Source organism: Erithacus rubecula, assembly GCF_903797595.1.
Source record: "Erithacus rubecula genome assembly, chromosome: 2".
NCBI lineage: Eukaryota > Metazoa > Chordata > Aves > Passeriformes > Muscicapidae > Erithacus > Erithacus rubecula.
This window is the reverse complement of record NC_136685.1, coordinates 62,634,373-62,650,483: the sequence shown is the minus strand read 5'-3', so window position 1 is coordinate 62,650,483 and position 16,111 is coordinate 62,634,373. Positions and strand designations below refer to the sequence as shown.

At 35.4% G+C, this 16,111-nt stretch overlaps 1 protein-coding gene across 5 annotated transcripts in view; it reads right to left on the bottom strand.

Annotated features, from left to right (window-relative positions):
* Positions 1-16,111, bottom strand: part of UTRN (utrophin) — a 334,555-nt gene that overhangs the window by 187,302 nt on the left and 131,142 nt on the right. For all 5 annotated transcript variants that reach the window (XM_079299176.1, XM_079299179.1, XM_079299174.1 and 2 more), the window contains 9 exons: positions 15,701-15,892; positions 13,717-13,889; positions 9,579-9,711; positions 8,183-8,358; positions 7,165-7,300; positions 6,029-6,178; positions 4,792-4,876; positions 3,188-3,393; positions 1,940-2,057 (listed from right to left, as the gene is read on the bottom strand). In XM_079299176.1, the coding sequence (XP_079155302.1) occupies positions 1,940-2,057; positions 3,188-3,393; positions 4,792-4,876; positions 6,029-6,178; positions 7,165-7,300; positions 8,183-8,358; positions 9,579-9,711; positions 13,717-13,889; positions 15,701-15,892 (1,369 nt within the window). The remainder of the gene's footprint in view (positions 1-1,939; positions 2,058-3,187; positions 3,394-4,791; positions 4,877-6,028; positions 6,179-7,164; positions 7,301-8,182; positions 8,359-9,578; positions 9,712-13,716; positions 13,890-15,700; positions 15,893-16,111) is intronic.

Sequence of the window (16,111 nt, the reverse complement as noted above, 5' to 3'; positions counted from 1 at the left end):
AAAGCAAAATAAAAAAGGCTAAGCTGGATTTCTTGAGCATCTCACTACTCTGATCAGAAAGAGGTACAAAGTATGCAAGACATTCAATTTACTTTTTTTAACAGTAAGTACACAATTTTATTAGAAAATTAACATGCTTGATGCTCAAGTCACTTCAATTTTCCATGAAGCAGAACTGCCAAAGATTGTACTTAAATTGAAACCATTTAAGTGGTTTACTTTCTTTTAACCTTTTGCAATTATACAAATTTATTGCGCTTCATCTGCTTGAGAAAATCTCTTAACTTGAATACATTCAACAATATTCTGTTTAGTTCCACAAAGCTCTCAAAGACTGTGGCAGCAAAGCCCACCTGTCAGATTACATATAATTCTACCATGCTGGTGGACAAACCCAATAATTTGTGTAATATAGATTCATCCATTTCAACCCACAGGCAGCTTGTGGACTAATTTTCAAGCACAGGGCACCAGTGTGATCTTACAGGCAGAAGGACTAGAAGGAATTTTTGAAAGAGACTGGTTTCTTTCAATTTCCAGCATCCATAAAGCAATTGGGAGGGACGTTCCAGAGAAGGAAGCTTTTCTGTTTTTCTGCTCCTGTCAATTTGAGAAATTATGCTTCATTTCACAACACACAGCAGACTCACAAAAGGTTGTAGGACATCGATATAGTCTGATATATATTCTATGTCTATACATACTCCATGTTTAAACAACAAGGTGCATAAGCAGAACAGAGCTTCACTTCTCTTCAAAGAGCAAGCTTTTCTTAAATGTCAGTGGTAACAAAACTTTCATTGTTTCATATTTCATGACAGGCACAAAATCTTCACATGTATCCGAAGTATCTACTGGAAGCTTAATCCATGGCACCATATACAACTTTTCTCTGCCCCACTCTGGATGCATACGATCATAGGGGAACTCAGACTTCCAACATATAGTCCTTTACTTCTTGTTCAGCTTTCCTGAAGAATCCAGAATGTTTTGTGACTGACCCCATGCCCCCTTGTTGATTGACTCCCATGGACTACATGGTTATTACCCTAACCCAAACTTCCACCTCACCCCTAGTACTGAGGGACTGCAAAACCAAGCTACTTCTTTGAACCTTACTGTCCCTGCCAGCCCATAGTCTGTGAACCTCAGACAGCAGATGCCATCTCATCAGGCCCCCAGAAAAACCACCTATCTGTGGGTTTTCTATCTGACCACATCATCTCCACCAATTCTTATGGACACTAAAGAAATTCATGTGGATGGAGTAAAGGAAAACTATACGGAGAACAACATAAGAAATATATGTTTCCATTTTTACTTCTAAATATGGTATTTCCTGCTGCATGAATTCTCATCTTAGCAACCAGCAAAGCTTAAGATTTCAAAAACCAGACTGTCCATTAGTTTCAAATTGTGACAACTGTACATTTCTTAAGTACCAATAAGGGAGTGGGGACCTTTAAGTTGGAAACTAAGTTTTCAAGTATATGGCAGTGACTTAAAATCTCTACTCTCAACCAATTTCAAAGTAAACATGCAAAGTCATTGTCCTAAAGTCAATACATTCATGTTTTTAACTATCCAGTGCCTCAGAGCTCAACAAAAAAACTAACATTATTAGCTCCTTTCCTCAAATAAAATCCTCATCCCTGGGTCTGTGGCTGTGAAAGAACCCAAATTCTTCAAAAAATATTTCAAAATCCCAGCAAAACTATTGACCTACATACTTGGAAAAACAGTCAGAAAAACACGCAGCAATTCTTGTTGCAGGAATTTTCATTAGAGTGTTTAAGTGAAAGCCATTTTCAAGTTTTCTTTTCTTTTTCAAGGAGGCAACTCCAGCTATGCTCAACAGAGAATTTTAGAAAAAGATATGAACGTTTTTTTTTACTGCATGGAAACAATGTATTTGTGAACACAGGATGGAGAAACTTACTTTTCTCTGTGATCTCTGTCCTAATGTCTGAACTGGAAGTTTTGTTTTTCAAATTCTGAGCCAATGTAAAAACAGAATCAAGCTGAGGGTGCCGGTGGTCCATATCTGCATTGGTTATCTGTTGAGAATTAGGATATGATTTTTAAGTCCAAAAAGCAGAAAATAGTTCTATTCATCTGTATTACTTAGGAAAAAAAAAATGCATGTGTCTCCACAAGTATACAGCTGGCCTCATTATTACTGTAACCCTTGAATTGTCACAGTATTATGGCACTGCTTTAAAAAGCTAAAATACTGTAAATTGCAGTTACTGAAAATCCAGAGGTGAAGGTCAACCTGTACAAAATCACATAGTTAACAGAGCTGTTGCACAGTTTTCCAAAATCTATTTTTCATTTTTCCATAACTTAGTTTTCACCTTACCAAGCTGGCATCATTTATATATATCAGAAGCAGAAGTGAGTGCAGGGGGAAAGTAAAGAAACTGGAAGGAACAATCAGACTGTAAAATATTGTTCTGTAAACCATTGTTCTATCCATGGCCAGAAGCCCATATTTACAAGTACTATACAGTTAAAAGAAAGTGTTTCTAAAGCTACATTAGGTTATTCTTCCAGACTATGTGAGATACTCACAGAAACAGCTTAGCACTTGTTTATCCTACAGCTTTTACTCTACACTTATTTAATTGATATTAAGTCAAATAAAATGAACCTTAACAGCTGCATACATCTCACTAATACTGCCCTTAGTCACAGTTCAACATAGCATGAGCTATCAACAGAAATAAACATTTACATCATAAGCATTTCTGTTACAACTTGTAATTCTCTTAGCACGTCTCTGAAAAACCATTTAGTGTAACTACAGCAAACAAAACTCATTAGAAACCACTGAAGAGGGAATCAAAGGTCACCCACTAAGCAAACATGAAGCTGCTCTAAAGTTTCCTGTGTAACTTAACTAGGACAAATCCCATAAGATGTCAGGAGGTATTCTCCATTTTCTTTGTTTTAAATAAAAAAATAAAAGTACTTAGCTCATATAGGGACACAAGCATGAACAGGAAATGTCTCAGAAGGAGAAAAGTGTAATAACAGCATTTAAAGTGTAACTCTCATGTTATGTATTTAGTTGCAGTCAGGGTTTTTTCCTCCTTAAATACTTTATTGCTTATAGTTTCTTTAGTGACTGTAAGAACTATTAAAATGTGAGACAATTTACTACTAGCCTTCACAAAACACATACTTTCATTCGTGCAATAGTCCGATTGATCTCTTCAGTATTTCCCACAGTGACTATGTTTGACTTGAGCATCTGGTCAATCAATACCAACCAGTCAGCCAGCTCAGTTCTAGTTTTGTCCAGATCAGCAGGTGCAGAAAGTTCCAAAGCCTGCTGAGTCTGAACAGGAATTTCCAATGAAGAAGATGCTAGCACCACCTTTTGGATATCTGAAACAGAGTGTGGGGGTTCTGTTAAAGAAAAAGTAGTCATGGCCACACAAGCAGTTCTCTGAATTACATGGGGTTTTTGGCAAATTGTATAAATATGCAACAGCATCTACAGAGAAAGCATAACAAAAACTATATTTTAACAACTGCATTTTTATTTTTTGCAATTGTATTTTTACTAAGCATAAAAATCAACACTTTTAAGATAAATGTCTAAAACTGTCTTCCTCCCTTTTCTACTATGTAGCAAAGAGGTCTTTGCTCTCAGCTCAGGATTCACTTAAGGACAAGTGAAGCTTCTGCAACAGAAGCTTCATGGACTTGGCTAACACAACTGAGGAAGGGACAGATGCTCACTAGTTCAGTCACACCTTTTTATCTTTTTAATCTGACACAAGAAAGAAGTGAGGAATAAGCTGAATGAATAGTAACATTCACTCCAGAAGTTGTGTTCTAGATACAAGAAACATTAAGTTACATCAAGCTGGAGCATGAATATTTCACACTTCCCTCAAGCAACAAAACACCGGAGCTTTGTTTAACAAACACATTATATGAAAGGAAAACAAGCTGGATTCAAGGTCTTCAAATAATTAAACAGAAGTTGGTTTTTCTCAAATTTTGTTTACTGATGCAGAATTAATGAAAAAAAAATTTTAAAAAGAGTTAATTTACTGAAGCTAAAGTTGCAAATTCTTTCAGGCAAGAGCTGTCTTCTTTACCTAAATTTCCAAAAAGGAGACTTGGGCATTTTGTTTACAGTCTGTATTTGTTGAACTGCCTCCAACAACTTGAAAATATGACCAGTGTCAGTGTCTGATACATGAGCATATATTTAGACAGCTTTCCCTAAGAGATTCAGGAAGGTAAGTGTCTAGCAGATAAGAGAGACCCATCTGTCCCCCTAACTGAGCTGAAAGCAGAATGGCCTTTATTTATAAGGACTCAAAAAAATCTGCATGCAAGAGATACTTTACAAATAATTACCTGTATGGAAAGCTTCCAGTGGATCTTAAATAGTCAAAGGCATGACCACAAATCCACAGGAAACAAACTACAGGAAATAGGCTGTCACAAAGACAGCTATTTTGGTTTTATTCTGTATCTGATGAGGACTATTATGAGGAAATTATAAAAATTTCTCCATTTCAAAACTCTTAGAGAAATTCCAAAAGGATCCCCCAGTCCTGAACAGTAGAGTGACTTCTTTCCTACCCAAATATTCCCTCTCTCCCATAGTAATGGGAAGGCAGTCTCAAGTTCAGCACAATACTTCAACATTTTTTAACTATATTTGTCTAAGCTCATGGAGTTTTTTTTCCTTTTCTTAGTTACTTTTGACTGGAAACAGGATTACACTCAAGACAAATAAGCAGAACAGAAGGACCAATCACTCACCAGGAGGCTTTGTCTTGGTAACAAGACGGGGCTGCCCAACAAACACCTCCAATTCTCTCACTTTGTCAGGTAGTTCTCTGAACACCTACAGCCCAGCAGAGAGAAATAAAAACACAACCTACATTAATGGCAGAAAAGTAAACTTTTGTTGCAAGACAAAACATTTTACACCATGCCTCAGATATACTTCAATATTTTTGGAAGGGATCCTTTAAAAAGCAATAAAAACTTCAAGAGGTGCTAAAGTGCTTTTTCAATACATCCCAGTGTCGCACCTAAATATTGAAAAGAAATAAATAAATTGTTGCAGATGGGTCGTTTACATGTTTTTTACTGTCAAAGCACCAAAACTGAAACTCGTTATTTGAATATACTTTAAAGAAAAGATGATGCAAAGCGTGGTTTGTTATCAGTCACACAAATGCAGAGAAATAGGGAACTAATTGAATAAAGAAAGTGTTACAACTTCACTGTAGTGAAAAGAAATTTGCCTATTTGCTTTTTAAAAGGCAGTGATGAAAATGTACTGTTTAAAGCAGTGGGGGAACTATTTCTATGGCTGAGTTGGTAAAAAACATCTTTCTTTCTCTGAACTATCAAAAACCCTATCCTCAATAAATTCTTACTTCTGTCATCCATAAAATAATCTAAAATAATTTAATTTTTTCATTTGCATCTTTAGGCTTTCCTTGAAAAAAATCTTGCTTTACTCCAACCAGCCTTGCCAATGAGATTGAACACGAGTTTCTAATTTACAGTAATGTTTAAGAAGAATCCCAGACACACTTGGTAAGATTTTCTAAGATTTACCACAGCTTCATTTCTTTTCCTCTTAACTGCTACAAGCATTTAACTTCCCTACACAGTAAAGATTTGTTCTCTCAATTTCAAATTGATACATTAATATTTGACTCAAAATATTTTTGATCTAGCAGATACTTTTGATCTTTCAAAAAAATAAAAAAAATAAAAAAAAGCGCCAATACAAAAAAAACCCAACCGAACTAAAGCAACAGAAAAACTAAAGCTAACTAAATTAACTTAATGTGATGGAAAACTGCCCATCAGTATTTTCATGTCTTAGTAGGTTGGGCTACATTTCCTGATCATGTCTGTATGGTTTCCAAATCATTTTTTGCACATACCACATGTCACAGACACATAAAAGGAAAAGAACCATTCCAGGTATACCACTCTATTTTCAACCTCAGGTATCCAATGCTGAAGAAATGCATACCTTATTCCACCTCACATTGAGGGACTGCAGGCTATCAGAAAGTTTGTTTTTTTCCTGAAGATCAATGTTTTTATCCAGCAGCACTTCAGGTTCAGTTCTGTTCAGCCATTCCAGTTTGTCACCCAGAACTTCCATCTCTTCACTTAAGACCTAAAATGCACAGAAGAATTTTAGACTGAAATAAAATGCATGGATGCTTAATTAAAGGAGGAGGAAAGCTGTCTTTTCACGCTAACATTAGGCATTTCCCTGAACATAAGCAGAAAAACTTCTATTTTGGTTTCTATGGTTGATCTAGAAATGACTGAAACATTTATTACTTTTCACTTTTAGCATTTATATTAAGGTAGATGACAAGAAAAATTACACTTTAATGACGGGCAGGAAATACTCAACTGACACTAGTCAATCTGTTCAGGCAAACACAACTACTTTACATTGTTTATAAACACTTGTCCAAGACTTCCCATGCAGATTTGGTCTAAAAGAGGTTGGTTGGGGTTTTGTTGGAGTTTTTTGTTGCCTTTTTTTAAATTACTGAATTTTAAAAAAATGAGCAAGCAGGTTAGTTGGACTGACTAGTCCTCTCATTTTTTTAGGATGTCAGAAAAATTTTCTTCTAAACATTCTAAAAACCAAAGATGTTTTGTTGTCAGACACAAAATAAACAGGAAAAAAAACTACATACATATGCACACAACTTACTTTAAATGGCCAAAACCCATACAGTTTTAAAAACAGTTTAGATAAAATCTTACACACATAAGATTATTACACCTGCCCAGTAAATGGGAAAATGGTGGTACCACTTAAGATTATCAGTTCCTCTCTATAGGTTTTACTAATTTAAAAGTTGACACATACACATCCTCTCCAGTGAAATTCTACTTATTAAATTTTATCAGTAGTACATCTATTTTTCACAGTCTGATATACAGACACCATCTTTTGGATACATACCAGTTACCAAATCAACCCAATTTCACTTTGAGAAGCATCTTGCCCATCTTGTAAGTAATCTCAAAATTGTCACACACAACCATAATATTTCTTTGGCTATTCCCCTTCTCAAAAGTCATGTCCTGATGCTTTACACAAGACAGATATATACATAAATACATGCTAATCAGTCTTGCCTGTAATTCTTGCAAGTTTTCTTCATGGTTGAAAGTAAATCTTGTGTCCAGAGCATTTTCTACATTTTCCAACCAACAACGCAGCTCATCAAGCTTCTTTCTGTACTCTATCAGCTGCTGGTTCTCTCCTTTTAGCCTTAAAAAGTGAAACAAGAAGTCCAGCACATCAGTCCTACATGACTTCTGATGCCACAATCAACTTCATTTTCAGTTCTTGGAGCATTTTAAAGGATTCATTTTTATCATCAAAAGATTCCACTGTCAATATTAAAATGCAAGATACTTACAAATAAATACTACTTACTTATAGACAGACACATTTTAGTTACAAAGTCATAAAATAGACTTTTAAAAGACTGCAGAAAACATTAAATATAAGTGATAGTAATGACAACACCTTCAGGCCTAATCACCATAATTTTTCCCCTGGAGGTTTTCCCCCTGAATTTTATATAGGGACATATATAATGCTTTCACTAAATCACATAAGAAACTTTAATGAAGTTTCTCAAACTAAATAATTAAGCAAGATCCTATTTTATTTCTGTATGTATCAGGACATGTTAAAACCACATAATTGCATAAATATCTTACTTTATGGTATTGTAGAAATTCAAGAACAATATTAGTTGCTTCAACTAGTGTATCTCTGTCAATGATAAAACAAAGCTTAATGTAAGGCACTTACAGGTCAGCTTCCGACAAAGTAGCTGAGCAATTCCTCCTAAGAAATCTGGGTTTATAAAGCAATTACTTTTAAAACAAAGGAAAACTGTAACAAAAGTAGTTTTGTGGTTGTCATTTTGTGAGCTGTTCTAAACAAGGACTTATTAAGCAGTCAATTGCAGGATTTACGAGAAATTTGTTCCAGAAGACAATTCAAAACAGAGCTCTGAACGTTAGGAAAATTCAGATTAATGACAGCGTGCAATAGAATGCACTCTCTCCCAGAGTGCACTAAATGAAATTCTCCTTATTGCATCTGATGAGACATCCAAATTTTTGATTAACTTATTACCTCCGCTGTCTGTCCATGACCTCTGTTGTGATTGCTTTCCAGCGTCTATTCAACCCTGCCAGTTTCTCCTGCAGGAAGCTCCCATCTGTGGCAGACAGTTTCTGTATGATCCCTTCCCCAGTTCTGTTCAATGCTGAAACACTAGTCTGATGGCTGCTGACCCCCTCTTCAAGTTCCTGTCAGAAACATAAAAGCCCACAGAATTTTATTACTGACCTGAAGTGACTTTGATCTGGGTCATGATATACATGATGAAAACTGGGTGCATATAATTTTACTAAAAGAAGCATTTAAAACCATCTTACTTAGAAATGGATGCTGTTGATAAAGTTATTAATGTTCTATTAATGAATCTAATTCAATTTTCTAGGTGTCATAAGAAGACAGTGGCACAGAATAAGCTATGAATATTACAAAGAATCACAAGAATTCATAGCCACCAGTTCTATGGTTTGACTTGTAGGCAGGTCTTTTCATAATTTATACCCCAAATATTTCTCTAGGATAATTAATGCAGTGCTGCTATGGTCCCAGACACCACAGAAAATCCATGAAGCTAAAGAAAGTCAAAAGACGTCAGAATTAAACCTTCAAACACCCCTAACAACTACAAAAGTCTTACACAGTTAGAAAAAATTTCTTTGCAACTAGAATAGGAATAAGACGATTCAAGATAGAAGTGAAATGCCCTAGAAGAAAACTTGAAGCAGCAACAAGGATAAAACAGAAACTGTCTCTTAGATAGAACTTTTCTTTCACAACACACATCTGACACTTGGATAACTAATACTCTCAAAAGAAAAAAAAATCTGATCCTTAAAGTTATGCTTTCTTCTCCTTATTTAAAAGGAAGTAATATAAAAAGACATCAGAAAACTAAATTTCAGAACCAGAAAAAAATTAATCAAACCTAAGACCCCTGTAATCGGAATCATCTTTTTTATAGATTGTTTATTCAAGGCAGTATCTCCAAAATACATGGTTTAAATAAATAATTTGCTAAGTGAAATGACCTTCATTGGGGTCCATTTTTTAAAATTATGAGTCAAAAGTAAATTAAATAATACACTGGATTTTTTTAACTGATTAACATCTTTGTGAAGCTGCAACAAAACTTATAAACTGACAAATTATGCCAACATTTGAATTATGCAATTATCTCAAACCAATCCATACTAAGAGCAATCATAAAACTCCATGCTATAATTAGGAGTTGAGCTCTTCCCCAAGAATAAATTTTAAACTGCAGCCAAAATAGAAACGTTAAGAGTTTCTGTTCTTTGAAGTGCAATTGCAGAGCCTCTCTGCGAATCCATATGCCTATCCAGGAAGCTGCAATCTCAGATGGCAATGCAGGGCTGGCAGCTTGCTCGCTTTCTGCCCGCCTCCCACCTACCTGCTGGTGCAGCTCCAGGCTGCCGTCGGGCCCAGCATCGGCCAGCAGCGCTTCCGCCTCCGCTATCCAGTGCGAGAGATCGCTCAGGTCGCAGTGGAACTGCCTCCACGCCTCCAGCGCTCTGTCAAAGCGGCTGCGGGGAAACAAAGCGCTGAAAGGCGGCCAGAATGTCACCTAAAGGGCCGGGAATCCCACTCCACTGAGAGGAAATCTGCCCTGAACAGCGGAGAGCTAACATTCAGCCTGGTTAACCAAGTCCTAGTGCTGAAGGGCTCCTGGCACAGTAGCAGCTGGTGAAAGCCAACAGCACAGACTGCCATTAACTTCCAGCTGAAGGAACAAAGAGCAGTCCTAAGCAAACTTGTTTCTATCACCTAAAAAATAAAGATTGATTAGCTACATCAAATTGGTTTTGGTCAAAAACCCTTTCCTTCTTCATCGTGAAACAATTCAACTATCAGACAGTGTGAAATATGATTAATTGCTCAGATTTTTTTTTCCGCCTTCATTAAGAGAAAATGGGGTGCTAGTGCCCAGAATTTATTAAGTGAAGGTCGTTTTGATTATATAGATTATATATTTGATTATATAGTATTACCAGTGAGCACATATAAGTAGGTCTTACAGAATTTAATCACACAATAATTTACCACGTATTTCATTGTCATCATCTTTGCAGCCTCAAATTAATGTGTTGTTAAACTTGAAGGGCAACATGTTCTAGCATGAAACAGGCAGAATAACCACAGTTAGAAAGTTGTTTTTTAATAAAATGAGAGTTCTGTTATGTGAATAAGCTGACAAAGGGAGAGCACAAGAAAAACATGTCAGAATAGAATAGAGTGGCTTTCTTTCTGTTTGTTGATTGTTAACTAGTCCACACTAATTTAAAAAGTCATCTTTAAAGAGGTAAGACTATTGCTAGAGGACTCTCTATTTTGACTGAGGAACTATGTCATTTGCAGTCCATTATTGCAAACAGTTGCAACAGTAAAGACTCCAGGATTATAGCACATGTACAGATGCTATCTGAAATTAGCAGTATAACAAAGATAGCTAAAGCCAAACTTTAAAGAGCTACCATTGCAACTATTTTTTTCACTAAAATCAACAATCCTGGAGTTCTTAGTGAGATGAATTTCATCAAAATTAAATCTCATCTTACAAAATATCCATATTTCTTGACATATACAGGGCTTTTTATTATTATTATTATTAGCCAATTCCAGTAAAGCAGTCTTAAAAATTTCCACTTCAATTTTTTTACCTTTATCTCCTAGTTCTACCATTTCAGTTGCAGCACATACCTTGATTTAATACCCTAGACCAACCTGTACACTGCCCCCAAATCTCAATATCCCTTTATTTCTCACATACATTTCACACTAAGCACATCGTCTTGTGACAGTACCTCATTTCACATTTAATGAGAAGATATATTCTAAGCACTTAAAATAGAATAAAAGAAGGTTTTATAGGCTTCCTTAAAAATTAAAGGTTTTGAGAGAGTTTTGACCACATGACTTTTTCAGAATTTTAAAACTTCAGAGAACACTGAGATTCAAAGTTTTAATTTGTGCCATTTCTGTTGTGAGACTACAGCTCCATCAGTATTTTGAGCCATGATCCAAGTTTCACTCCAGTTTTGAGTCAGATGCATGTGCTGCTGTTTCCTACTAACTGCCTCATCTGAAAGCTAAAAGTATCAAATTCCTGTGACTATTGCACCAAAACTAGGTTATCATTTGCCTCCTCTGCAAGAAACCACTGTTACCAAACCACATCTCATTCCCACATCATCAACACTTTTAGCACTGGGAAAAAGCCCACAGCAAAAGGGATAGACCTAGCAAACCAGCACTGTTACAAACAGATCAAAGCATTCAGTCCATACATACATAAAAAACATACATTTTACACGTGTTCAAGTTCAATTTTTGTCAGCTGGATTAAGTTGACTGCTTAGAAGCTTTGCTATGTAAACTTCAATTCAACTTCTGCTTGGCTTCATCAGAGCATTTACCAAAGATTTAACTACTTAGCTGGCATCCAATCACAAAATCTTTACTACCCATGAAAACTAAGTCAATATTTTGCCAGAGGCTTCAGATGCTGCTGCTTCTCATTTTGTCAATCTCCACCCACTCCAGAAATAGAAAAAAGCTGAAGATGATTAAGGAGATAGTGAGTCAGTTTATACTTAGTGCAACACCAGGAAAAGCAAAAGTAAACTTGGCTAAGAATTCTTCTTTGCATACAGAAAGGGTATAAAAATACTAATGCCATTTTAATATTGCAGTTAATAATGTCTTCATTGATCAAAGCACATGCTTCTATTAAAATTGCAGCATTTTATATATTCAAAACACTACATATCATTTATCTAAATTAGTAGTCCAGTAATCCCATCTTGTATGAAAATGAAGCCAAATATTATTCTTATTAAATGCAGAGCTTTACAAACTTTATGAAGTTCAAGATTAATGTGTATCAGCAAAGTGACTGAAAAGGCAATTTCTTTCATTTTGCCAGTTATTCATAAACATTGAACTTACTCTTTGATACACTTACACTTCTAGGCTAACCTAGGTTTCTGGTTAGCCCTGGATACTTAATCAAAGCAAATTTGAGTTGTAAATTAAACTGTATTCATACCTACAAAATGTTGTTACCATTAGATAAAGCTTTTCAAGTAAGTTACAAGTGGGGGAAAAAAGGCATAACTAAAACTTAGTGCATAAAGTGTCTACGAGGACAATAAAATAGCTACAGGCATATAAATATGGATGGGCACCAGGTTCTGGAAGAGTTGCCTCGAAATTCAGCAGGTGACCATGAGCACCCAGCAAGAGCACAGAAAGTTGTACATAGTACAACATAGTTGTACATCACTGTTTTCCATTTAAAGAACCTACAGTGAAACAACATTGCCTATCAAGTTATTAGAAATCTTGATTCTTCACTCATCCACGGGCCTGGAATTTCTGGAATATCTATTTAGATTATATCATCAACTGATTTTTACATCCTTACACATATATCAGTGCTCTGAGAAAGAGTTGGAAACAACTGCTTATGTAATACACACTTCCTAAAAACATCTCCACAAAACACAGTATCACATGTGTTTGATAGCAGATTTCTGGTGCTACAAACAAGTAAACATGGTTAGGCATACTTTATGCTCTGCAAAACTTCTGCATCATCCATTACCTTACACCATCATTAAAAAGGAAATATTGTAAAAGAAAATTAACTACAGTATAAGCCTTTGCATTTGATATTAAATTTCATAGAATAATTTTCAGTCATTAAGGGTTTTTTTTGCATAACAGCAATCTCAGTGTCTGCTGCTGCGTGCAGTGTGAGCACCTTCAGCTTAGTGGTAGCTTTCTAAACACGTACTTTTACACTCTTTCAAATTCCAACTTAAAATACTCACCTAATGCACTTTAAAGATTGACTAAGTGGTATTGAGTTTGTTTTTAAAGATTTAAAATTAAGAAAGAAAGATTTAAGAAAGAAAGATGTAAAAGTTTAATGTCTTTTCTCTAGGGGGTGGGGCAAAATCAAACTTTTTCCCCAAGTGAAATTCCACTTATTTATGGCAAGAAAATTAGAAATACGCATTTCTTAAGCACTTATTTTAATATACTCTTGTTTTCCTAACAACAAAACTTTCTAATCAGGTCTCTCATCTTTAAGTACTTACAACAAATATTATTGACAACTGTCATAGGTGCTGTATTTTAAAGACCGCACTCTTTCAAACTGAATCCTTCCTTCAAAAAATCAAAAAATAAGCCTTAAATTCTTCATTAAAAGATGTCCTACGCAACATTATTCTTCTAAAACTTTGCTATGCAATACAAAACCAAAATTATACGTTCTATAAACAAAACCTTCTATTTCATAAAGTAGAAACAATGAATTTCATAAAAGCAGTCTAACTTCACTTTCCATGTTAATGATTTCAACAGTCAATGATTCTGGAAATTATTTTGTGATAAGAATATATTAAAGCTGATAACTCCCAAACTCATCTTCATCATTAAAGGTACATTTAAAAATCACTTACATAAACATGCACATAAAGTATTTACCACATTGCCCGAGAGAGCAATCCTGCTTGACTTACCACTTACGATCGTTGTACATTCTATTAATTCTGTCCCATTCTGCATTCAGCTGTGTTAGTGCATCTCCTATTTGTATTGCCTCAGGTCCAGATGCTTCCAATATAACATCAGGCTGCTTTTCATGAATTACTGCAATTTGATCCCCAAGTTTATCCAAAGTATCTTTTATGTTCTGCAAGCACAGAAATGGCACAAGCCATTAGTAAAGTCAACACCAGCAAGAAATAAAAAATAATAAAAAATAATAATATTTTCAAAATAATTTTCCAAAAATCTGCATCTACAATAAGACCATAACCACCAGTATCAGTAGTTTACAGTTTAAATCAGTTTTAGCAACTCTACTGAATAGTTTATCACACCCTTTAAGCACGTATAATTTTCAGGTTTTTATGAAAAGGATTAAATATTTCATGTATATCAAATTTGTTCTAATGTAAAGGGGCACACCGTATTTCTCAAAACAGTATCTTCATTATTAAACAAATCTGCCCATGCCATGATGACACTGCTAATACTTCTTCCCCATGTAAAAATACGGATTACAAAATGCAACTTCATCATGCTTTATGTAACCTCCCATATGCCCAGAACTGCAAAAGCCTAAGGCTGCATAAAGGTTTTAGATTTAAATGACAAAGTTAAAGTAATCAATTTCAAATACCATTGAACTATGATGTGAAAATTCCTTTAAACCAGATACTGTCCTAAGACTGCCTGGGTATTTGGAAGACAAACAGTCCATGCAGACAGTGGAATTTACTTATCTTTTTGAATTTAAAACAGTAATGCTTCTAAAAATTCTATGTTCTGCTATTTACTTTTTCTGAAAACATCCTTAGAATATACCAAAACTTCAAAATCAGATGAGATACCTGCATCAAAAAGAATGCACCAAATTTTAAACCCATCTTAACATAAACACTCTTTATTCAAGGCAGCACAGAAGTAGAGTGAGCAGGAATAAGAGAACTTCATTAACAAATAAAGGCTATCCCCTTTGTCAAAGGCTGGGACCATTCCCATATTTGCTTTTATAAAATAGGTAAAAAAAACCAAACACGAGAAATGGAAGCATGTACACAGCAGAAAGAATAGCATGTCAGAAAAATGGACTGGAATTCTGAAAAGCTTTTAAAGGACCTACACAGCAGCTGCAGAAAAAGCTAATCTAGCTCTTGGTGAGAGGTAAAGCCCAGCTACACCTCAGATATGACACATGGACCCTGCTATGATTCCCAGTCCAGAGAGGCACATCTACACTGCACCATGCCATCTGTAATTCCCAACTCCAATGGATGTTTTCTAAGGGAATCTGATTCACACTCTTTTGTATGCTAAGAATTAACTTAGAAGTGACTTCTCCATATTCAGCTCATATTTGACAGCAGGATTCAGTATCTTCCAGCCTAATTTCTTCATCTCCTTTTGAAAGAGACAAGGTCCTTAACTATTTCCTCACTGTTAATCACACAGGCAAATCCAATGGCTGACAATAAGAGGCAGCTTAAAACTGAAAGAATATTGCTGTTTTGCTCCTCAGAACAGGTACCATCATCTTGTGGCCTCATACAGCTTCTTAAAAAGTCAAGAATCACCCTTTCTCCTGCTCCTATTTGAGCAACTTTTCACCTGACCTAAGAACAGCAGCTGTATTAAGGCTGTCAAGGAGGAATGTAAGGAGACTGGCTTTAGCACTTCTGTAAGTCTTATGTAGACTATGATGAAAAATACAAGTGTCTACAACAAATTAAACCGTGCTCCCTCAACCTCCTATCCAGTTTTCATGCTGCTACATTTTGTATCAAGATTATGCATGGAAAAAATCAGCCAACAGAACTGTCATTTTTTAGTTTTCAGTGCATATTGGTCCTGTATATACCATGCAAAACCATAAATACAGCAATATAGTTGTAAAGGTGGTGGCCTTTGTTCTGCTGTTTCCCTTCTTCACTCTGAATACAATGCTTCGGCATGCAGTACCTTCAGTGAATCTTCCTGAGCTGAAAAATCCTCATAGATGCCAGTATTCAGCTCTGGTGTATTCAGCAGCAGTTCAACATCAGCCATGGCCAGCAAAACTTTGTTGATTTCAACCAGGTACTCAGCTGAGAAAGGCAAGGTCCTAACTCCTGTAGCAAATTGGCCTTTTAACCTCTGCTGGACAGGGATTGCCTAAAAACATGAAAATTCATTTAATATTTCAAACAACAATCAAGTTTATGAAACTCTAAATCAATAGATTATATTCAGAATAATTACTTTTCTATATTTGAAGAGAAAACAAAGGGTTTTCTAGCAAGATTATATAAATTCATAAAGCTTCAAGTCCTGCACAGGACAGTTCATTTATTTTACAAGTTAGAAAACAGTAGATATCATGCCTCAAAATGA